Source organism: Protopterus annectens, chromosome 4.part0 (genome assembly GCF_019279795.1).
Source record: "Protopterus annectens isolate FY-2018-M chromosome 4.part0, PAN1.0, whole genome shotgun sequence".
NCBI classification, from domain to species: domain Eukaryota; kingdom Metazoa; phylum Chordata; order Ceratodontiformes; family Protopteridae; genus Protopterus; species Protopterus annectens.
In genome coordinates this window covers 551491468-551518172 of record NC_056733.1, presented here as the reverse complement: position 1 = coordinate 551518172, position 26705 = coordinate 551491468, and the positions used below count along the sequence as shown (strand labels likewise).

General features: G+C 36.4%; 1 protein-coding gene across 3 annotated transcripts in view; it reads left to right on the top strand.

Moving 5' to 3' along the window:
* The window catches only part of MYO18B (myosin XVIIIB), a 2352406-nt gene that overhangs the window by 878068 nt on the left and 1447633 nt on the right, over nucleotides 1-26705 (top strand). For all 3 annotated transcript variants that reach the window (XM_044068483.1, XM_044068482.1, XM_044068484.1), the window contains one exon: nucleotides 1980-2172. In XM_044068483.1, coding sequence (XP_043924418.1) covers nucleotides 1980-2172 — 193 coding nt within the window. The remainder of the gene's footprint in view (nucleotides 1-1979; nucleotides 2173-26705) is intronic.

Sequence of the window (26705 nt, the reverse complement as noted above, 5' to 3'; positions counted from 1 at the left end):
TCCAAAGAAATATCACAATGACATTCCAAAATGTTGTGCAATTTAAATATTAAAATGCTGTGTTGTATTGTTTAATACAACAAGCATAGGTAGCATTTTATCGCCTTACCTTACTGCACTGTAAATTTTCTCTTCAAAGTACCAACCATTGGACTGAATGCCTCATTTGACCATGGGTGTTTTTAAGACTTTTATATGAAAATCCATCAAGCTTCCTTCGATCTTAAATGATTCATACATCAGCTGATTTATCTTTTTGATGTAAAGTATACTGAATTCAAAAATCTTTTGATTATTAAAAAGAACCTGATGATACCAATTATAGCGTCCTTTAAAAATCAGAAGATATAAATAGATTGTTGAGGAATGTTAGCTGTCACAGCGAGATTATAAAAGACATGCTTTTGAAGGCTCAGATGCATTTGTATTAATGCTATGACAAAGTAAGATGCATCTCTAGAATATGTTAAAGTATCTGCATATAATTCAGAAACTGACAAATATGTTGAGATTTTTCATGTTTGCCTAGCAAATATCAATAACTTGAAAGCAATTAAGATAGCAGATACAGCTGCTGCCAGTGAAACAGTGTATAAGAGGGGTTGTATTTCATTTATACATATGTTTTACTATACTGCTCTGCATATTTTGGCAAATATGAATAACTAAAACCAAAGATGAAATTGCAGTACTATGGCTATGCATGTTATTCAAGAAAACATTTTCAGCAAAATGACTTGTGCTTTATGCATAACTGCCCAATACTTATTTTTAATGGGTAAAATGTCAGAACAGTCTGTGTTTGTAAACTAAGAAATGTTTAAAATAACTGATGTAGTAACTAGCAAAAAGATTGTTGTCATACCTCTCAAGCTCTTAGAGCAAGAAATCAGGACAAAACTATAAATAATGGTGGGACAAAGGCGCAAACATAGGAACAGGTTTTAAATATTGCTCTTACAAACTTGGAAAGTTGATAGAACAAGAAGTCTTGCATTAGTATGAATTTTCTGAAGGGTATGAAGTCTGAAACTGAAATGTATTTCATTATTTTCTGACTTCTATCCTCAGTGAATTACTAATGATTTTCTAGAAAACAGCAATTTTATAAGAAACAAACCAAAAATATGATGCAAAACTCTGGACATTCTGTGAAAATCTGGACAGTTGAGAGGTATGATTGTTGCTGTATTTACAATAACTTTTAGAGTCTTGTTAAAAATAAAAAAAAAACAAAGATTATGATGACTACAGTATTTCGTAGTTCATGTATGTATCCAATACTTTCCATTTTATGCAGGTACGATTCTGAAAAGCCTTAAAGCAAATATTTTGAAATACATTAGGGATATTATGAACAAATGGGGACAAATAGTTTATATGAATATAATATAGATAAAGGAATCCCTGACGCTTTTCCATCCAAATGTTAACAAGAAGCGGTGCTATTCTGATTTAGGTAGATGACAGGGAATACTCATTCATATCACTTTGTTTTTAACTAAATAGATTTTGCAAACAACAACTTGGAAAAAGGCCAGTAAAAATCATGCAGTTGTTTTAACTGTGTAGCAGTACGCTTAGTTTACTACATGTTTATATATTGTTAAAATAGGATTCATTGTGATGCTCTTTATTGATACAGTGCTTATTGTTTTATTGTTGGTTAAATTATAATTCAGTCTGGGGATGCTTAGTCACACAGATTCTTGTTGTTTTATTTTCCACTTTAATAAATGTTTAGTTTTCACTGCACATGTTTAAGGATAATTGATTATTAACTTACTCTGCAGTATTGTCTTGCAAAAACCTTTAGTCATATAATTAATTTGGAAGTTTTACAGACAAGTGGTTTCTAAAACTGAGCCTTTGCCAGAAATAACATTTTAATGTTGAGAGTAAATTACTGCTGTAATTAGAAACTGGAAATCTAATTTTAAGAATATAGGAATAACTGACACTGTCTTATTTTTCTTTAGATCATTTGCATCAAATGGGCTTCCTATGGCTTCTGTACTAGTTGTGGACACACCTGGGTTTCATAATCCACGTCATCAAAACAAGGAGAGAGCCTCAACCTTTGAGGAACTGTGTCACAATTATATGCATGAACGACTGCAGACTTTGTTCTTTACAAAAACATTTGTTTCTGAGCTGGAGATTTACAAAGAGGTAAATAACACAGAGGGCTTTCATGAATATTTTGATATCAGTAAATAGAAAGATGTAGCTTATCAAAATTGCAGAAATGACAGGCAGAAGTGGGTGAGATATGTTAAATCAATTTTAAATGATACAAATTAGGAAGGGGCATTTCACAAACTTTTGTATTTTTTATTCTATTACTCTAATAGCAGGCTTTTGAACTACAACTGCTTACACTTGAAATTCCATTTTCATGAGATGAAGTGTCAGAGATTATACCGATGAAATTGATAGTAATTTTGAGACGCTTCCATGATTCCATAATATTTTAATGTCTCTACTTATGAGCAAAAATAAAACAGATTTCATGTACAGAACGCTGATCACATTTCGAGGTAGTAAATACAACATGAAGTATAAATTATGGTGAATGGGTGTTGTTGGCGGTATCATCTTAAGGGTAAGAAAGTCGGGTTAGACATACATTACAGAGGAAAATAAACACACGTGAAGGCAATCAATCTGGTTAAAAATGGAAGAGGGGAACAACCCTTGCTTCATCCTTTATTATAAAGCACATGGTTATGTGACCTGTCTTGACCTCTCCACACCAACGACGCCAGTGTAAGAGCACACATACGATCATTCACTCTCTTTTATTATTATCAGCCAACACCCCCACTTGCTCTTACTCTGTATGCAAATACATTTTAAGAACATATTTTTGGATAACTTTTCCTTCACATTCCAAATACGTAATACATGAACATTTCAATCTTCAATTTCGTAGCAGGTTTAGTAAAGATATCTGCAACCATGTTTGTTGTCGGGCAATATTCAAAGCTTATTTTGTCATCATTAAGTGCTGACCTGACCAAATGATAGTTAATGTCAACATGTTTACATCTCTGTCGGCTTACTGGATTCTTCGACAAAGCGATTGCTCATTGATTGTCCTCAGACATTGTTACTGGCACACATTCGCACTCTCCATCCATTCCACTCAACAGCTGCACAAGGTACAAGCTCTCCTGTGTTGTCGCTGCTAATGCCATGTACTCTGCTTTACATGTAGATAAAGCCACCGTTTGTTGCTTCTTTGATTTCCATGATATAATAGGCCCGTCTCTATCGAGGCTAAAGCAATAACCTGTTGTACTACGTCTATCGTTTTGATCTGTTGCCCCATCTGCATCACTGTATGCTACAAGCTGAAGTTTCCCATCACTTTTCTTGTAACACAGCTCTCTGTTCAATGTAACTTTTAAGTATAACACATATTTGGCTAGCGTTAAATGAGATTTACTCAGTTGTCACAAATATTGTGAAAGGTTACTTACAATCAAGCTAAGATCAGGTCTCATGCTTGTCATAACATATATGAAAGTACCCACAAGCTCACAATATTTTCTTGGATCTGTAGATTCACTATCACATTCAAAGTTTGTTTTTTGTTCGGAAGGGGTACTTCTTACTTTACAATTAGACACACCAAATTTCTCAAGAATTTTTGTGATGTACCTCTTTTGGTTCATCTTTACTTCACCACTGTTCTGGGTAAAGTCAATGCCTAGAAAATGTCTTAGCTTTTCCAGATCTTTCATTTTAAATTTAACTTTGAGCATTTCCTTTACATCATTTAGTGATTCATTGTCACTAGCTGCTATAATGAGATCGTCACCCATATAATTAGGATTGTTTTCTCATTTTCAGCCTGTCTAGTGTATACACAGTGGTCTGCGGGGCTTTGGATAAAACGATTTTCACAGAGATAATCATGCAATATTTTGTTCCAGTTCATTATACTTATAAATTTTACAGACCAATTTTTCATCATTATTTGATTTCTTTTTTTTTTTATACAGGTTGCAGTCAATATATACATGTCAATAGGAGCATGTAAATAGGCCGCTGTACATCCCTAAATCGCAATTCTAAATTGCACTGAGTGTGCTAGATCATGCTGCTGTTAATATTACTTCGCAGTTTATACAAATCTTTAAATACAAATCTTTCAAAATAATTGACTAGCCTTTTTTAGCTTATCTAGCTTTGTAAGTCTCAGTATTGTAAGTATTGTTATGTTATTGCATTGTTTTGTTATACCCTACCCATACCCCCCACTTTTTTTTGTTGTTCTGGTGTGGTGTGTGATGTGTATGTGTTTTTTTACTTACTTAACTCCTTGGTTCCTCCTTCATGGCTTTTTTCCAAGTTAGACTAAGTCATGGCTTTCCTCCTTTAAAGTGTGTGTGTGTGTCACATATTAATCAACAATAATAGTCAACAACAACTGTCACATCGTCATTTCAAATTTACAACATAGTAGTCAAGTATGCAGGTGTTTTTTTCTCTCTCTCTCTTAGAGTACTGTGTATCCTGCCTTTCCTCTTCTTGTCTTATTTTTGTGTCTCCTTCATTCATTATAGATTCAGTGTGGTTCACTTGTATTTCTTTTGTGATTTGACTATCATCTTTTGATTCTGACTTAACATGCACACTTCTTCTGGTATTAAGATCTTCATCCATCACTTCTGGGTCTGTCTGAATCTGGCATTCAGCTACATTCTTAGTAAAGAACTTGACTAACCTGTGTCTAAGGACCCTTCCTGTGTCAGGATAATAGACTAGATATGATGGGCTGTTTTTATCATATCCGACAAAGATCCCCTTATCACATCTTGGGTCTAACTTCTTTTTATCTTGTCTGTATGCATAACACACTGATCCAAATTCTCTCATCCTTGAAAGATCAGGTTTCTTCCCTGTTAGCATGATGAATGGGGTCTGCCCCACACATCTGTTATAACATCTGTTGTGAATAAAAGCAGCAGTCATTACTGCATATGTCCACAACTCTTTAGGTACGTCACTCTCTATCAACATACACTTTGCCATGTCGAACAGTGTTCTCCAATTTCTCTCTGCTGTTCCATTCTGATGGGGCAAATAAGGTGCGGATGTTTTGTGTCTTATAATATTTTTACTCATTAGTGACTGAAAGTCTTTCAACATGAACTCAGTGCCATAATCTGATCTGATACACTTTACCTTCCCTTGACTTACCTTGACTGTATCACTCTTGGCTTTCAGAAAGTAGACAAATATTACACCCAAGTAGTCATCAGTAAATGCTAAAGTGTACTTAAAGCCATCTTTTGCTACTGGCTCAATTGGGCCTGCCAAATCAGTATGCACTAGTTCAAACACAACTTTTGCTCTTGCATCTGATTCTCTGTTTCTGCTCTATACAAATTTCCCTTGTGTACAGGTTTCACAATCTAGGTCAGGTCTCTCAACTTTACCTTTAATTTTCATTCCTTTTACCACTTTTTCTAATTTTGACACATCTTCAAAATTACAGTGACCAAGCATTTTATGCCATGCTTGAATGTCATAACAGCTCTGAGATGCATCATAATGTACCTCACTATCATTTTCTTCATCATATGTGTCTAAATAATAGAGTCTATCACACTCAATTATGTCAAACCTGATGCCGTTTATATATGTGTCTAAATAATAGAGTGTATCACACTCAATTATGTCAAACCTGGTGCCGTTTTTATATGTGTCTAAATAATAGAGTCTATCACACTCAATTATGTCAAACCTGGTGCCGTTTATATATGTGTCTAAATAATAGAGTCGATCACACTCAATTATGTCAAACCTGGTGCCGTTTTTATATGTGTCTAAATAATAGAGTCTATCACACTCAATTATGTCAAACCTGGTGCCGTTTATATATGTGTCTAAATAATAGAGTCTATCACACTCAATTATGTCAAACCTGGTGCCGTTTATATATGTGTCTAAATAATAGAGTCTATCACACTCAATTATGTCAAACCTGGTGCCGTTTTTATATGTGTCTAAATAATAGAGTCTATCACACTCAATTATGTCAAACCTGGTGCCGTTTATATATGTGTCTAAATAATAGAGTCTATCACACTCAATTATGTCAAACCTGGTGCCGTTTATATATGTGTCTAAATAATAGAGTCTATCACACTCAATTATGTCAAACCTGGTGCCGTTTATATATGTGTCTAAATAATAGTCTATCACACTCAATTATGTCAAACCTGGTGCCATTTTTATATGTGTCTAAATAATAGAGTCTATCACACTCAATTATGTCAAACCTGGTGCCATTTTTATAGATGAGTTGGTCCCGGCCTTGTTTAAAGTTGATCGAGGCCCCTTTGGACGTTGCTGCCTTAACAGAAAAAATGCTTTGTGGATATGTCGGGATATACAGCGCCCGAGTCATCATCACCTTTACTTTGTGCCCCTCTGTGTTTAGCAGCCTTACCTCTGCATTACCTCTCTTCTGTGCGGCCTTACAGGTTCTCGTTCCATCAGCTAATTCCACAATGTGTTCCTCCAGTTGGAAAGTTACATCAAATTATTTAAACTTTTTCAGGTCGTTAATTATGTGTGACGTGGCACCAGTGTCCACCATTAATCCCTTCTGCTTTAATTCACGAATTTGATGCTAATTTATTCTTTAGACAAATGTGTGATCATCCACGTCAGTTGCTTGTTTCACATTGTCTTTCTTCTTTCATCTACAGTTACTGTCCCTGTGGCTAGAGTTTTTACACAAACTATACCACGGTCTCTGGCCTTTATATTCTCTCCAGCATTCTTGTTCCTTTTGTCCCTTTTGGCCACAGTTATAGCATATAATCTCTGCTTTTACTCTTTTCCCAAGGCCACTTGTATTCATCACATTATCATTACTTACGTTGGCATTAAATTTCTCGGTATGTCCTTTGCTTCTTAACCTTGTTTTGAACTCACCAAAGCTCAACTTATCATCATCTTGTGTGATGTGGACTGCAAATGGTTTAAAAGTTTCAGGCAACCTTTTCACAATCACCGCAATTAGTAGTCCATCACTGAGCTTCTCCCCAGCATTTCTAAGTGCCGTAATGGCCGTCTCAGCCCTAATAATATAGTCTGTGATACTTTCACTGGTGGCCTTCTGGAGGCTTGTTAATTTGGTGTATAGGCTAATTACCCATGGTTTCCTTTCCCGGCATAATGGTCTCTCAGGATCTGAAGCGCTTCTCTACCGTCATCTGTGGCTTCTCTCCTGACGAGGGACAAACTTTTGCTGTCTAAGAACTGTATTAGTTCTGCATATGCCTCCTCATTTTTCTCAGCATCGTTGTTGCCTTCCTCCTCATTCTTGCCATCCTCTGCATCCTGCTGCACATTTCGCAAAATGGCGTCTTTCAGTCCTAGCAAGCACAGGTGTCCCAGAAACTTTGTCTCCCACAACATAGTCTATGCCATCAGCTTCCTACTTCCCTCCTGGGCTCATAACCTGTTGCCGGTATCATCTTAAGGGTAAAAAAGTCGGGTTAGACATACATTACAGAGAAAAATAAACACACGTGAAGGCAATCAATATGGTTAAAAACAGAAGAGGGGAACAACCCTCGTTTCCCCCTTCATTATAAACCACATGGTCATGTGACCTCTCTTGACCTTTCCACACCAGTGACGTCAGTGTAAGAGCATACATACGATCATTCACTCTTTATTATCAGCCAACAGTTGTTCCTGCCCTAATTCTCTTTTTTTTTTCAGTACTTTGTAAGTCTAAATCCTAGAATTTGATGGTGATTTTCCAAAAAAATGGATTAACATTATCCCTGCAGAAATACTCCTGCCAAACATTTGACAAACATGCCTCATTCTCCAAGATTCCTGCTAGCAGGAGTGCTTAGTAGTCTTCCAGTAGATATGTGTGTGTGCGTGTGTGTGAGTGTATGTGTGTGTGTGTGTGTGTGTGTGTGTGTGTGTGTGTGTGTGTGTGTGTGTGTGTGTGTGTGTGTGTGTGTGTGTGTGTGTGTGTGTGTGTGTGTGTGTGTGTGTGTGTGTGTGTGTGTGTGTGTGTGTGTGTGTGTGTGTGTGTGTGTGTGTGTGTGTGTGTGTGTGTGTGTGTGTGTGCATGCACGCCCATCTGAGGAGTTGTGTGCATGTGCACTTGCAGATGTGTCTTATAGGTTAATGTCTCTGCCTCTCTGTACACATAAATGAATCAAGTGGCTTTACGGATTCTTTTGAAAAGTGGTGGACTTTGTATATAGATGACTTTTTGGGGAAAATGTCCTTAGGAAACTGCATTTCTGAGAATTATCCTGTGAGGAATTCCCATTTATCTGAGCGATGGTAACGTGTGAATATCTCAGTATGCTCTATGAATATCCGAGTGTGCACTATCATCGTGTTTGATACAAGCCACCATGGGATGAATACGGTAACACTAGTCGGAACAATGGAAACAACCTGCTTGATGTACAGTACTGATCTCATTAAATATGTTATGCTTTTCGAAATGTGTTTTCATTTTTGTGTTTACTGGTATATTTCCTGATTATTGTCTTTTTTCTGTCTTGGCAGGACGTATTCTTTGCAATGGCAATATTTTCTTTTTTTTTTGCTGTTTTTTGTTTGTTTGTTTGTTTATCTGTTTGCTCCCATAGCATCTGCCAACATAGGGTTAAACAATTATACACTAATCTCAAAGGTAACAGGCAAGTAACACAACTACATCCTACTAATCACATCTTGCAATTCCATGACATGATGAATTTCAAACAACTGAAATAAACAATCTCATAAATAAAAAGAAAATGCCATTTTGATTGTGACAGTACCAGACAGTTCAAGGCCATACATATGCAAAGTAACTCCCTAGATCACCACAGCAAATTAGCTTTGCTCAGCACATATCTGGGTAATTGAATTTGTCTTTTCAAGTGACAATGTTCCTTATTCATTTCAACAGCTCCTCATATGAAATTTAAATAATTAGAGACTTACTTATGTGCAGTTTTGAAGTGAAACTTAAACTGCCACAATGCAGGAAACATTACTGATGGCTTAAGGTCTGACTCAGAAGCAGTCCATGGACTGTTTGATAAGGCCCAATTTATTTGAATGGATCTCATTATGAGTCCAGTTTATCAATAGTGCTAGATTGATTGAGACAGCAAAATCATGAATTAAGGGAAACAAAGGTGAATACAAAGTTCAGACTATATCCATTTCTGTATGAATGTGTGATCTTGGAATTAGTGTGCATATTTAGCAGGGGGTGGGTAAAGAGATGCTGACCTCAGGTCCTTTCTGTAGGACTGGTAATGCGCATTTATATGAAGGAGAGGCTTAGTGATATAATAGTTAACAATGCTGTTTAATATGGCTTGGTCATCTCTTGAAGGAGCTCTTTCTGTGTAGAGGCTGCCCATGTTCTCCCTCTGTATCCACATGTTGTTTTTTGCTGGTTACATCTGTTTTTTACAGAATTGGTGGTCTTCCAAGCTGCCTTTTGATGTGCTTTCAGTTTATGAGTGTGTAGTGTGCATCTTGTGGTAGGTAGGCAAACCATGCAAGACAGGCTTTAGTACTTTCTAATCATTGAGTGCCAGGATACATCCAAATGATCTTGAAAAGTATTAAGTAGCATCTTCTCAGTGTAGGAAAATATTCAGAGACATGGTGTTTTGATGGTTGTTTCTTAATGTGTTAGCATTAACTGAGCTGGCTGTTGAAAAAAACAGGGGAGATCCTTAAGCTCACTTAATTAAAAGCCAGATCCTGATGTACCTTTCTACATTGTCAGCTGCTTGAGATCATTAGGTTTACTTTCCAGCATAAGTTCTTTTAACACACATTCTTTGAAGGGCCAAAGTGTGAACATATTTTTATGAATCTGTTAATAATCTTTAAAATATCTATGAACTATAGTTGTGCTTTGAGGTATGAATGCTAAGAAAATAATGTTGAAATGTCGATCACACTGTTTTTTTGCACTCATCTAGAAAATACTGATATCTGCAAGCCTTTATAGTCAATGGTTACACTCTTTAATAAAAATTATTGGGATAAACTACCTGGCATAACTAGAATTGAAAGAATTCATCAGTACCAGGACAGATCATAAACAATGCCAGTGACGTGGCAAATGCTACACAACTGAGAATATCAGAAGGCATTGAGTTCTGCCCTCATAATACTTGGATTCATTTTCTAATACTGATACTGTATTGCACCATAAGGGGGTGATGCCCTCCTGAGACACCACCTTTCAGGTTCCACCTACGTGTAGTACTGGTACCTCAAATAACTGTAAAGGCTCCTGTGCCACTTACTAAAAGTGTAGGTGACATAAGCAAAAAAAAAAAATCAAATATCACAAAATATGCCTTCATCAAAATGGATTAATTCAAGTACTGACCATCCCTTTCTGAACATTTGCTCCATCTTCTTAAATAGTTTTCTATTATCAGATTTCTTATTGTACAACAAAACCACACACCTTTCAGCAAATATATTCCAAACAATAGAAATAGCCTATGTCCATAAGCATAGCATTATTCTTATAGAGTTGCTATCAGCTCCCGTACACTCGTCCAAGGTAAAAATTCTCGAGTATCATGCAAAAAGAAAAAAAAGAAAGACACATAGTATGACAACACATGTTGTTTCCTATAAGAGATCATTGTCAGTTTGGTTTCTAACTGTACAACAGCAATGATTCACTTGTTTTAGGAGTTTTCTCCCTTCTTCAAGTTGGTGCAACCATGGCATTGGAATACATAAGCTCAGAGGGTGCAGGGGACTGGCTCTCCTGCAGAAAAGAAAGGTGAAAACATTTTTTGACCATAAGAGTTTTGAAAATGTTTTTATCCTTTCATCAGTCTGACTTTTTAGAAGTCTACATTTCATAGTAGACCTATTCCTAACAATACATTCCATTTTTCATCTAAGTAAATACCTAGTTTCTCATCTAAATTTTGCTGAACTTCATCCTGTAACAAATAACAAAAGCAAGTTCTGTTGCTTCCACTGCTCATAAGCACTTTTTTCTGTGCAACTTTGTTTTTTGTTAATTCTTAAAATGGCAGTCCTCCAGAAGCATACATGCAGCTTCTCTTCCCTTCTTATTTTTGACATTCATTTCTTAATAGGCAGTAGTATGTCTCCATCTAACCCAATCAAACTTTCCTCTAAATAGCATATTTCAACTTTAGTCCTATACATTTTTTTTCTAGAGCTGAATTGCACCCCATTGCAGCTTCCATTAAATGTGTTTTTGAGATGTTTAACAGTTTTAAGAATTTCAGCCTCCTTCTACCTCTTGTTGCCTACTTTTCCTCAAACTCCTTGATCTTTGCTTTTATCATCCTTGCTAAACACTTTCTTCTTTTTCTTCTTCCCATAATTTGTCTGTGAAAACACCAGTGAAAAGATAAAATGTAAATTGTCCCAGTCCCCTTCAATAACACACATCACACCAAATGACATTTGATGACCTTTATTAAATTTCCATAACATAGCTTTGATCACCAACTTTATTAATTACAACTATTCATGATATAATTGATGGTATAATTGATTCTAAATACAGCATAACATCCTTGTAATGTTAACCAGGGTAGCGTACCTATTCACTCTGCCCCAGTAAGCAGTGTCCATACCTCTACTCACTTACTTTACTTATGAAGCAGCGTCCCACACTTCATACACCATTCATTGTAATGTTGATTAGGGCAGCGTACCTACTCACCCTGCCCAACAAGCAGGGTCCATACCTCTGCTTGCTTACTTTACTTATGAAGCAGCGTCTCAACTCCTTCCACCAAATAAGCACCATTCTTACCTCAGCTTATCCATTCAGCAAGCTTCATCTAACTACTCATTTCCTTTCCCCAGATCCTTGAAATGAACCTCCAGGCATCAGATGGGGAACAGAAGAGGGTAAGCCTATCCCTCTTCTCTGCCAATCAGCCTAACCAGGCTGTTCCCTCTCCCTTCTACCCAAAATTGTTCAATCCACTTCCTATAAAGGGAAGGGTCAAGCCAAACATCATTTAGTGTACCCATCATCTGTAAAGCACCTTAGAATCCCATCATAAACCCCTTTGCCATGCCATCACTAAAACACACCCTAATGAAACTAAAGTAGGATTACGGTAACCCTGTTGGAACACCGGAACATCCACACCAAGAGAATACATACCTTTTCAGCCTGCTACCTTCAAAGCTGAAATTGCGGCTCAACCTGAACGGATTGACAACTTATAACCACCACAAAACCACAAACTATAACCCCTTGAATGCAAATCCACACCCAGTCAAAACAACTAGTATCAAGTCTCACACCCAACCAGCACCCCTTGACCTGCTTCCTGAAACTTGCCTATGCTCAACAATGAAGTAATCTACCTGCCCAGCCTTAAACACCCCCTAATGCAAATCCCCTTGATGAATGCAATGCGGCTACCACAATCAAAGGCAGAATCCATTACTTTCCAAATCTATGCAGTACCCCATCTGTGACACCATTGTGCAGTACCAAAATGACCGTGACTTCCATGGCAACAGCCTCCATCACCTTTCAATTACTTTCCTTCAGATCACCACCAATGCCCCATCAATGTCTGGACCTCTGCCACCTGCAAAAGAAAACAGATTAAGCACATAGCCTTTACAAGATTGAACAAAACAAGTCTCAAACCCTATACCACATGTCTATGGGGCAGACACCTTATCCGTATGACCCCCCCCCCTTAATGTTTACCATTATTTATCTGACAGATTTGAGAGCCCCAAACAAAGATCCTAAAGTTCTAAGGAGAACCTAACTGAGCTAAATCTGTCTCTTCTGCCACTTCAGGCCAGCAATGTCCACATACTACAAAATAGCAACAAAACACATGCTAGTCATCCCTCTCAAATTCACTGAGGAAACTGTGTAAACCAAGCTATAAGTAAAGTGGGACAATGAACCAATATAGTGGCAATTTCTTAAATATTGCTATTTATAAAGTTAGAATAGCCGACAGGTAACTGGAGTCACATCAATGCAAATCCCCACTATTGTTGTTACCAAATCCTATCAGTACATACATCCAGGCTGTAAAGATTTGTCTGTATTTACCAGACAATCACATGAAGATAGAACCCCAAGTGAATGCCACTCCAAATTTTAAATCTAACTGGTTAGCAATTAATACTGAGAGACTGAAATATGCCCCCCCCAGAAATATTAACACTTGATCTCTTTAGCACCAACCATGCTATAATCAAAGAAGTGCTAGTGGCTGTCATCATACCTCTCAACTTCCTAGAACAAGGAGTCTGACCAAACCATAAATAATGGGAAGGCAAAGGCACAAATAGGGACATTCGAAATATTTCTCTTACAAACTTAGAAATTTGATAGAATAACAGGTATTGCATTATCTTGAATGCCTGAAAGATATAAAGTCTGAAATTCAAATGTCTGCCCTCAGGGAGTTGCCCGAAAACCAATTTTATGAGAACCTGAAAATATGGAGTAAAATCTGAACATTCTGTGAAAATGCATACAGTTGAGAGGTATAGCTGTCCTTTAATAATCAGTGACAGAGAAACACCAGTCGCTCCATTCCTTAACAGAGAAATCCAAAGCAAAGTGCACACCAATAACCTTTTGCACACCTATTGATCCATGTACCTTTATGCCCATGTGGCACTAAAAAAAAAAAAAAAAAAAATATTCAGGCAAATTGCCCAATACTTCCACCATTGAAATATTCCCAAAGAAATGGTAAAAGAAGAATTCCTTGACCCAGAGGAGGAAATAAATCACCAAGTCCAAAACCATTCCCCAACCTGACTACTACCTATACCTCACCAATGCCCACTGAACAGCCCTCCCTATCCTAGCAACCTCCCAAAATTGGCATTTACTCTATGCTGAGAGGGACCCCACCATATCAAAGTGTTTTTTTTTTTTTTTTGACTGGTAATTTATCAATATGGTGCACTAAACATACATAAATAAATAATCCGCAGGGGAAGCAGCCTCCTTCCCCCTGACAGTGAGGTCTGACATTTCCTAGCAGAATTATCCAAAGACCTGCCAATAACCTCTCCGAAAACCCCTATTTATGGTAAATGGACCACCCTTCAGGATATGACAGCTGCAGCTAAAATATGTACCATTGTTTATCGACTTTAGCCCTCAATGGTTTGCCTATCAACCACCATTTAACAATTACAAAGCAAATGTAACCATTTAATACATAATGGTTAATGAGCTGTCTCATCTGCTAAATCTCAAAGCAGACCACCCAGATAAACATACTGTAGCCCTGTTGTGCCATGCCTCTTTAAAAAAAATTATACTGAAATGGCTATAGAAAATAAAGAACAACTTAAAGTAAAGGCAAATGCCAGGCCTCTTAAAGCATCACTATAGAAAATAAAGAGCAACTTAAAGGCAAACTAGTCCCTAGCTAACAGCATACTGCCCATGCTTAGTAATGGCAGCAGATATTTAGGAAACACAAAAGCGGGGCACCGTGTATCTTAGGCAGGCAGACAGTAAGCCTCCACACGCAAAACTGAGCAGTAAGATATGCCAGCTTTAACCAAGTACATCATTGCACCAACCACAAAACAAGATAGCATCTCCCTCGAAATGAAGGTAAGCCAACCAAATCACACCGAGTGTTTATCACTGCAAAAGTTGCTAGTGTGACTGGTTTCTCTCACCCCAACTCACTGTATTACCTTCCATATCCTCAGACCATGTCAGCGATGGTAGAAAATGGCCATCCTCTTTGAGGCATCTGATAGTTGCCCTTAACATGAAATATACATTAACTTAACTTGTAACAGGGCATTAAGGCTAGATATAAAGTGTCATTAAGCAGAACTGAGCACAAGACACTAAAACCAAGAGACCTCGGCTTCCCAAGGCCTGCAATTCCTTGATCCTACCACATCATTTTCCAACAGTCACAAGTTGTGATCCTCAGGCTACACCCCTGCCGTCCATGAAGTGGCATCCACTCCTGTGACCCCCTGCCTGACAGCATTACTTTGTAGCAAATGGCCGACAGCCACAACCCTGTCACAAAAACCTCCCAATGGGCCTAAATTCATGACGAACAAACCACCTGAGAAACCCGGAGGCTCTGCACTGGAGAAATTTGATAGCAGCCTGAATTGCCTGCCAGCTGAATATGGAAACCAATCTCCTCCCTTTTAACAGACCTGAAATAAATATACATCATACGCAAGTCTATAAATGTTACCCCCTAGCACCCTCTTTTTTTTATGTGGTGTGGGGCAAAATTGTGGCAGCTATGCGATTATGGCAGCTGAAAAGTACAGCCATGATAGTTTACCTCCTCCCTTTCCTCCTGTTCCCCCGCCCTGACAGTACCGAACAAAACCACCAATGCAGTTCCCTAGCTAGTTTTCCCTTTCTCATTTAACTATTTTTTTTTACATATTTAAACAACAAAGCCAGTCCCAATCAGCGCACATGCCCTGCCCCTCCCGTCACAAGAGTGTCCCCATGTCCGCGAAGCAGTCAACACATACCGTTAGAGGATCAGCATAGCCCTGGGAAGCCCTGCACCCAAAACACAAGCTGACCCTGATCGATATGAGCAGCAGACACTCTCATCACTATTGTACCTGTTTAGGCAAAGCAAGCGGCAAACAATCAACATACCCCAGCTCACCAGATATACCACAACACACAAGACCAACAGGAGGACAGTAGGAAAATTCCACACAACCGCAAGGTGGCATCCAGCCCTTTATGTAACACCAAACAGTTCCTGTTGATCCGGCAGCCCTCTATGCAACACCAAACAGCCCCCGTTTACCCAGCAGTCAACAAGAGAAAATCAGCTTGTCTGTGTGTGTGTGTGTGTGTGTGTGTGTGTGTGTGTCCATGAACGGAGCAACGGATAGGTAGCATAAATTACAGGCGATGGAGTCACATCGCTACTTCAAGGCTTTTTTTTTTAAATACATATATATAAAAATAAATGACCTTACCAGAACATTACCTGAAAAGAAGCGAGTACCCAGGGCATGCGCACTGCCCTTCCCACTGACCCTAGCACCTCAAGCCTGCGAAAGCAAAGGGGACACATTGAAGAGGAGTTTTTTCTTTTTTCTGGCACTGATGAAGTACAGCAGGACTGCTGGTATTTGCTCTGTTCACAGTATCTCAAACCATACACCACAACAATCCAAGAGCACCCACAGAAACGTCACGCATGACCCCAGAATGGCAACCAGCCCTGTGAAAAAACCCAAGAAAACCTGCAACCACCGCGACATCCCCGGAGAGCTGAACATAGGCAGGACTGCACAAAATTTATACCCATGACCACCCAACACCAGCAATGACCAGTGGAGGAAGAAGAAAATGAATAAATAAAATAATTAATAAATAAGTAATGCAGCACTCTCTGAGTGACCAACCAGTAGAAAATGACCATACTACTGACTAAATGCAGCTGTAAAGGACAGCAGGCCAAATGAAACTTTAACGACCCCACAACCAACCACAGTCTTTAAACCACCTCATAAAAAAAAAAAAAAAAAAAAAAAAAGAGCAGATAAGGAAAATTACCTAGCAGTACCTTTCCCCATATACTTGCATTAACCACTACCTGTCTACCACCTTACCCACAGGTCGTCAGGATGTAATCTTGCAATAGCTAGTTCAAGCCAAAATGTGATTGCTTAACCCAACTACTCTAGACTAAAACTCTTAAGTCCCTCCCCATCATTATCTCATTTCCTCCCAATCATCCCTGCCTCCACTTAACCCGTTCACCTCCCCAACCCCTTAAATCCTCCTAATATTAACCTAACCCCCCCCCCCATGAAGATGTCCCGGAACAATTTAGTCTGTTGCCAAACTTCATTTAGTATCACAATACAACTGTCTTCATTATCTCTTTAATGTAACAAAGAGCTTCATCCTGGATTTCAGTTTTATTTTTTTTTCATAACTTCTGAAATATGGGCTCATTAATAACATATTTTCTTACTCTTAAAAACAAAAACTTAACACCATTTTTTTGGGTTCACTACATAATCTTGAAATTTTGAAATATTGCATTTCAAAATCTCGAGACTATATAGCCAAAACCCCTAAATGCCGAAAGACCAGAAGAACGAAATTCAAAATCCTGAATGTACGGATTCAAAGATGGCCGCCGTTCTGTAAACACTACAGCTCCTCAAATACCCAGAGAATAAATTCAACCCAGAGGAATACCAGGACCTTTTCAACAACAATTTTCTGACTTAACAACTCTACGCATTCACCAGGAACCCAGAAAGGATAAATGAACCCGAAGAGTTAACAAATCTATTAAGATTACAACAGATTACCTGGAACTGAACAAGGGACCCAAGGAAAGAAGCCATGTGCTCACGACACTCTACTTTTTCATATTCAGCTATAAATCAAGAAGTTTCTACTTTAACAATATGTCAAAAGAAGATAAAAATATGGACACTACAACAACAAATACTAAACTCTCAGAGTTTTTATCACCTGAGAAAGATTTGATCTCTAAAAGACAGAAAATAACAAAGTGACAAGACACTGTAAAATCAGGGAATAAAAACAAAACAGATCAACTGGCAAACTTGGAAGATATAAAAGCAGGCTTACTGCCTATACAAGAAGCTATAAAAGAACTATCTAATCAAGTACAATCCTTTGGAAAGAATGGATAAATTTGGAGCCAAAATCACTGAGAATGAAGACAAAATAGCCCTGCTAGTCAAAAAAGCTGACTCACATGAAGCTGACATTCAAACTATGCAAGCCAAAATTATTGATCTTGAGGCAAGATCTAGAAGAAATAACATAATCATCAGAGGCATGCTGGAAAATATACAACATAATGAGCTGATCCCATCCATCATTCAAATACTTGCAACTCTACTCAAAGACTCAAAATCTGCGCATCAAATAACAATAGAAAGAGCACACAGAGCCCTAAGAGAAGTGCAAGCTTCAAGTATCCCAAGACCTGTTTATGCCAAACTTCTCAACTTCCAAGATGTTAATAGAATATTACTATCTGCAAAGAAAAATGGGGGATCTGTAATATGGAATAACAATAGAATATCCATAGCCCAGGACTTGCCTTTACAAATCAGACAAGCTAGACAGCTTTTATCTCCTTATTGCAGATTTTTAATTGACAAAAAATTAAAATTTCAAATGAAGTACCCAAATAACTTAGTGTTTTCGGTAGATGGGGTCAAATATTCAGTTACCAACAAAAAGGAAGCTAAATCCACCTTTATGTCTGTTTTCAAATCTATTCCTGCCACAGAGAACTAGTTTCACGTTCCAATGCGGACTACTGAACCTCCGAGGTCAGATACATCTCACAGCAACAGCTGAGGTCTTATTTTCCTTATATCTGGTGTTTACCTTGCCCTAGGCCATATTTTAGGTCTGGCGCAACCTTTTTTCCCGTTTGCAAGGCACGCGATCTTCAACAGGAAGTAGTCAATCTGCTTATCATCCTGGCTTTCCCACGAGAGGAACCGAAAATGAAGGTACTGCTATAGAAGTCGTCTTCAAAATGTGGCGCTTCCGGAAGTCCGTCTGTAATCTGGATCTCCCTTCGAGAAGCTAAGCAATCGGCTTAGTGGTCTGGATGCTCGGTGGAAGATTTAGAAGATCTATAACCGAGAAAAAGTATTGTACTGTGATGAAAAGCACTAATTACTCAGATAATTGTGTTAAATGACATTCCCATTGCCCCAGAATCATTAATGTATACTTTTAATATATTTACAGATATATATAAGGTTCTACAGTTTACTATGTTAAGTTGAGATGTCACAACACTTTACTTTACTGGCACATTTAAATGCTCTATTTTTTCAATGCTACATATTACATCTTCACAATTAATATAACCTTGATTTTTTAAACACAGATTTTAAGTGTTTTGATTTTAATTAACCTAAAAATAACACAGATTCAGGTACATTCTTTGTAATTATACACTGTCTCTATATGAGAATACAGTAGAGTATGATCTTCATTAAGATAGCAAATTTATTTTAAAATAAAAACTAACCTAGACATTTAATGCTAGTCTCTCACACACTAAAACCAAGAGATCCAGATCATACAAAAACACCAACGGAATATTAATACGTCTCAACTGCCTATCTAATATTTCACCAAACTATTAAATGTTAAGAATCTTGCAGAAAAGAAGCATTTATTTTAGTTACCCTATTATGCTGAACCAGCATGGCAAATGTAACTACATAAAACCAACTATGTAGTGCACACTTATATATGATCATAGCTTTATACTGTATACTCCACAAGTTACTATTTTAAATAATTGGTATTAGGAATAGCTGTATCTACTTTAGGTCCTTCAGACTCACTTAGAACTTAAGGTAATTTGGATTGCAAAATATTATACTATAAGTTGATACAAGTTAGGTAATAAGAAAAGTCCTTATAGTAATGTATAAACCCCACTACAGAAGTTGGAAGGGAATAAGGTCCTATATGACTAAATACAATGAATGTTGTATGAAGAGTTACAAAATCTTACCTTCCTCCTGGTTATTAACCTACCTGGTTTACCCATACAATAGTACTGAAAAAGACCATTCTTGACGGTTTATAAACCCAACCGTCTATTACACATACTCTCAACTATAACATTTTATGAGTCTGATGTTAAAAGAAACACGCAGAAATCATACCTCTATCAAATAGTGTACTATTACCCAACAAAGTCTTATGGAAAAGATTTTAACTTTCCTGACTGTAACAAACATGGACTGCTAATTACCAGTTGCTCAAGAATTTTTAAGTCTGGTTTCTAACTGAATGTCTAATTATTTGTGTTTATGTGTATTTTTGTGTTGTTTTCTCCAGGACTCAGTAAGACCTTATTAAAGTAATTATCTGATGAATACCAAATATATGGTAGAGGAAAGTTGCCATAAGACCTTTCTAACACATTGCCATTCAAGACCTAAATATTGCAGCGCACAGTTAATAAAGTGGGTGGGTTTAAGAATCTTGATTTACCTAAAACTCAGGACTTGAATACTCCCCCCATAACAAGATAAGGTACACTTAGAGTTTTAAGTATCTGGCCTAGAGGAGGAATAGACACACACAAACTAAGACTTGACAAGAAAGATATATACTCTATGTATATAGTTATTAAACTAAATTGAGACAATAGCCTATAGTTGTTAATCGCTCAATTATTATTAGCGATAAGTGGTGTGAATTGTTTTTCCCTGCGTTTACTTATAACCAAGAATGGTGCATATGATTATTTAAACTTGGACACCCTATAAATAATTCTAACAAAAGGAGATGTAGGTTATAGAAGTAGTGTTGGCTAGGGAATGAGTGGGATAGGCTTTATACAAATAAGTCTAGGTCATACAGGACCAATAAGTTTCTTTTTCTATTTATTCATTAACATACGAGTTATATACATAATATCAATACAAAAAAAATACAAAACCTAAATTTTGGCAGGTCCTGTTAAATTCCTGGTCCAGGAGATTAGTGGATAGGCACAGGGTTGGGACGGGAATGATAGAATGCTTTCATAACATACTTTTGATAAGAACTCATCATAAATCAATATATCAACACAAATTACAGATTTATTTACACAAAATAAAAGCTTTATGAATGTGGGAAATAGATTAATGGACTATTAAAGGGCTTCAGAACATTAAAAAAAGGAAACTGGTTCTACATCTATTTTTGCAGGCTAAGGCAAGCTTCATACTACTTCAAGAGACCCACTTAACCATCGAACAATGGTCAGAAATAAAAAAGAAAAAATGGATAAGAGAGATAATAACCTCTGAAGGTAAAACCAACAGTGCTGGAGTAGCGATAATCATTAAAGATCAATATCAAGACAAAATTATAGAATCCAAAATAGATAATGAAGGTAGATGGTGCTATGTGATTCTTTCAACTACTGCTTATGACAAGCTCATTATACTTCTCAATATATACGCACCATGTTCTAATCAGCATTCCTTCTTCGCTTCAGTATACCCTATCTTAAATCAATATAATAACAATTATATAATTATAGGAGGTGACTGGAATACATACCAAAACCCTAAACAGGATAAATCAAGCCCACAGAGATCGTGCAACAATCAAGCAGTGTTAACTTTAAGTAAACTTAAAGATGATTTTAATTTATATGATCCCTTTAAATTTAGCAATGCCTCAATTACCTCAATTAAATTTACGTTTTACTACAACTGCCATAAAATGTGGTCAAGAATTGACTTTTTTCTAATTTCAGAAGCACTAATCAGTCTTGACCCCCATAGTATCTACTCATGCCCGTTACTTGTCTGACCAAGTAACATTTCATATCAGGGTTATAACTGGTCCCTAAACCCCAATCTTTTAAATAAAAAGGAAATAGTTCAGGAAATTCAGGACATATTTAAAACATCACTAGTAAACCTGGCAAATCAGCAACACCCCCTGATATTGAATAGGCAGCAACTAAAGCCCAGATAAGGGGTATCTTTCTCCAAAAAGCATCTTATTATAAAAAAATTCAACTCAAAGAAGAACAGATATTAGAGGCTAAAATTAAATCATTAGATCAGGATTTCATTAAAAATCATAATACGCAAACTGAAACAGAACTATTGAATGCCAGAAAGACCTCTTCTTGATTCAAAATAATAAACTATCTTTCCATGAAACAAAAATACTTGCAAAATATGCTAATCATATTCAAACACCGCCACGAGCACTAGCAAGAATTATCAATCAGTCTAAAATGCCCTCTCAAATTTCTGAAATATTCTATAAGAATAAAACTTATACGAAAAATGAAGATATCATTAATGTTTTTGAAAAGACATACTCACAAGTTTATGGAGAACAAATAAACGTACTCACAAATGACATTAATAGTGATTTCCTACAAAAACTCAATTTTCCGAAAATTGATGAGAGGCTACAAAATGACCTATTAAGACCAATATCCATTCATGAAATAATATCAACAATCAAAAAAATTGAAACCTCACAAATCTCCTGGTCCAGATGGGCTTACCGTGGAGTTTTACAAAACATTTTACCGTATCACTGCACAAATTCTTTCGCTCATATTAAATTATATAATAAATAATAAAATTAATGATATTCATTTTAATGCATCCAAAACAATTTTCATACCCAAAAATAAGACAGATACTCAGAACCCAGATAACTATAGACCCATATAACTTCTAAATATCGACACCAAAATTCTGACATCTATTTTGGCTAATAGACTGAAGAAAATAACTAGCATAATTATATCTAATGAACAATCTGGCTTCTTAACATCTAGACAATCCAGTGATAATACATTAACACTACACACGCTAATATCATATGCTAATCAAAATAATCTAACCATGTATGCACTCATTATAGATGCACATAAGGCATTTGATAGAGTTAATATACATTTTTTTATTTCAGATCTTACCCTACTTTAATATACCCCAATAATTTATCCTAACGTTACAAACACTATATAATAACCCTTATACAACATTATATATAAACAAAATGTGGTCTAACAGAATTCAAATCAGAAATGGTACACATCAGGGATGTCCTCTATCTCCCCTTTTATTTAACCTATATTTAGAACCCCTATTCTTGAACATCAAACAAAAGATATACCATAATGTTCCAGTAATTTACAATACGAAAATCTCACTGTCAACTTTTGCTGATGACCTTAACATATATTGAACAACTCCAGTTTCAGACACCCAAAACATCCTATCTACTATTGAAGATTTTGCATTAATATTAAACTATAAAATAAACCTTAAAAAAAACATCTTTCCCTTAAGAACTCTGAAACCTTTTTCACTTTTACCACTGGTAGGTCATGTAAAATCTGAGGAGAAGATTACATATTTAGGAATCACATTCTCTACAGATAACAACATTTTTTATCTTAATAATATTAAACAAAACTGGGAGCACATTCTATGTGATTTGAAGAGATGGAAAAACCTGAAATTACTGACTTTAGCAAAAGTTTTGATCATTAAAATGAATATCTTGCCCAGATTATTATACATTTTTTATGTCTTCTCAGATATTAATACCCAAGAAATTTTTAAGCAAATTCAGTATATATGGGAACCAAAAAAAAGTAAAATATCTTATGATAAACTTATGACCCCAAAAGTAAAGTAGGATTAGATCTACCTAATTTTGAAAATTACTACCTAATCATAAATGCCAATAGAACTTTAAGAATTGCAAATTATGATTCACAAAGTAAAAATTAGTCCCCACACTGGTTAAGATTGTGTTTTAAACATATTGTAAGCATCAATATAAATCAAAAAGCACTACCCTTTTTAAACAGCGATAACATTATATCATATAATCTAAGGGAACCCATTAAAAATTACGTATCATTATCACAAAAACTCTTTAAATCAGTAAATCTCTTCCACCATATGTTGATTTTACAACCTATACACAAAAATCCTAATTTGAAAATTAATAACCAACTAATAGATCTAGGAAGATTCTTACTTATAACTAACTTAACATTACATGATATATATCCATATTTAAACTGTTCTGCTCATGAAATAAATCATCAACTGGGCCTTCCCAAATCATATTTACTGATTTTGAGATAGATTAAAGAAATGTCTACAAGTTATCTTCAAAACATATCCATCAATAAAGATGAATTAATGAAATGTATCTCACTATGGCAAGCCCTTCTACAAAATAGCAAAGCTATAACATGCTCATATAAACTGATAAAAGATATGAAATATCAAGATCATTTACTATTGTCTAATTATTGGAAAGAAAAAATACCATCGGTTGAGAAAAATAAAATATTACAAGCAATTAATTTAACAGTAAAATCCACCTCCCTTCAGAAATTAACTTTTACCCAACTCATGATATACAATAATGCCTACTACACACGCCTTGGCTTACATAAATTTAACCCTAGAAATTCACCAAAGTGCCCACATTGTAATGATGAAACTGCTGACCTTTTGCATATGTTCTGGAGCTGCAAATGTATATTTAAACTTTGGAACTCCCTGAAATTTCAACTACAAAAGATGGGATATCAAGCATCAATGCTTACTTGGGAATTTACGATTCTGCATATCCCCCAAATAACCTATCTAAAACCCAAATGATCACTCATTAATATCTTTCTACTAATGAAACTTTACATAGCTACTAACTGATTGACCCCATCTAAAACCTCATGGGAAAATTTTAGGATTTTAGTGATAAAACATATATTAGCCCACAAGTGCATATTAAACAAACAAAACAAAAATCCCTATAATCTGAATTTATGGGAGCAAATTTTCAATATTATACTGGCATAAAACATTGACTTTGAAAACCTCTTCAGCATACAACATGGAAACAGAGTATTTTTAGAATTATACCATTCCAAGATATTAACCCTGGAGAAAGCAACATTTAGCTTTAGGACTAAGAGAAATATGGAACCATTCATGTAAATAGTGTAAATGTGTTTTAATCACATTGTTATTAGTACTGCTTTGAGTATCACCTGTGTATTCTCTTGTAAATATTTTGTAATGTAAAAAGAAAACCATAAAGAAATATTATGGAAAAATAAAATCCTGAATGTACAACACACATACATCACACACACACACATACACATACACACAACTTCCCCCCACAATCAAACATATCATCCTACACTACAGATAAGTAGGGGGGCAAGCCCCCCTACACCCCCTATGTGGGGGGCTGTGCCCTCAACACCCCCCCAATTAAATATACTAACTCTGAGATCGCACAGTCACACAAGGGAAACTCACACCCACACATTTTACAGTCCCTCAAACACACACACACACATCACACACTGATACACACTAAAGCCTCTAGCCAACACACTTACACATAGATACTTACCTGAACTTCCACCTATCCATCAACAAACAGCAACACCAGAAGCGCTACTTCAATATCTCCGAACATCGGGATTTTGAATTTCAAGCTTCTGGTCTTTTTATTTAGGGGTTTCGTCTATATAGTCTAGAGATTTTGGAATTCGATATTCCAAAATTTCAAGATTATGTAGTGATCCACATTTTTTTATATTTATATTCATAGGTTCATAGATTCATAGGTGTGTACTAGGCTAATGGCCCTGGAGCCTTTACAAGCCTAGTCCATAGGCTTACCCTACCTTGATATCATATATACTCCATATTTGACTGAACATTCTGATGTTGTTCAAAACCCTCCTCTGCTTTTTTTAACATATATACTTCCTTGCAAAGTTGATGCCAAAAATATTAAATTCCTGATGCATTACTTCTATTGCCGCAATTTCTCTTTCCATCCAAAATGCCAACCTTCTTCATCCGTTGTCAGCACAAAGATTTTAGTTACTTTCCCAATTATATGAATTATAGTTTTGCTAATTTCACTGTTTTACTAATTAAAATTTTATCAGCACTATATATTAACACACACACACACACACACACACACACACACACACACACACACACACACACACACACACACACACACACACACACTCACCTGATATCTTTTGTTTCCTCCATGTTAAGTTCAACCCACTTTACTTTCATAGAGACAGCAGACAGTGGCGAAAATAAATGACATCCTTGTTTTATACTGCCTTTTAAACTAACCCCTTCTTCAAAACAATTATCATATGCTTCATAGCACTCTTCTTATAGATTTCAATTACTGTAACTAATTTACCAGACTGATTTTTGCACCACACTTCTCAAAACTTCAAACAACTTATCTTACCCCCCCCCTTCCAACTGCTAAATGCCTTTTCAAGATTTGTGGTAACTATTATTCTTTATTCATGCTGTCTGCCTCTCTGCCTCATCTGGTGTTTCATTGTTCCAGCTCAACAGCTTCTTCTCATCCCTTTCCTTATCGACCCCTTCTGTCCCCTTCTCAAATTGTCAGACCAAAACACTTTCCAATGTCACCTGTACTATTACAGCTAATTACTTGTGGTCTATGTTGATGAAAGCCAGCAGTCACAAATTCTTAATGTCTCTATTATCTTGCTACTTTCTAATTAGCTTTAGTAACTGTTTATACAAAACATCCTTACTAATTCGTGTAGTATGATACGTGGGCACGCAAGTTCAAATGTTGAGGAGATAGCTGCAGCGATCAGCACGCCATGTGGCAAACAAAAGTTCTAGATAATTCAGTTTGAATACAGACCTCATGAACGCTTCTTCATATCCTTTATATTTGTTTGTTATTGACCTGACACCTCCGGTATGTAACTGTTAAAGACTTTTGCTCGCATCAGTCTCTGCTTCTCCTCCTACATTTTGCAAACCACTTGGTTTATTCATCTATTCCTCTATTCCATGGATAGTGTTTCTCATAGTTTTCTGATGACTTTATACCTGCCCCTGTAATTACTATATCCTCTAGTCCTTTTTCTGATGTCACCTAATGTGAATCCTTACCGTCTGCACACCTCTTTTTACAGATTCTTACAACCTTTTCTTGCTCATTTGTATATTCATTTATTTTGCTCATTATTTCTTATATAAACTATTTTATCCTCTTACAACTTTCTAACACCAGTCAACACTCCTGTTTTTGCTGACTG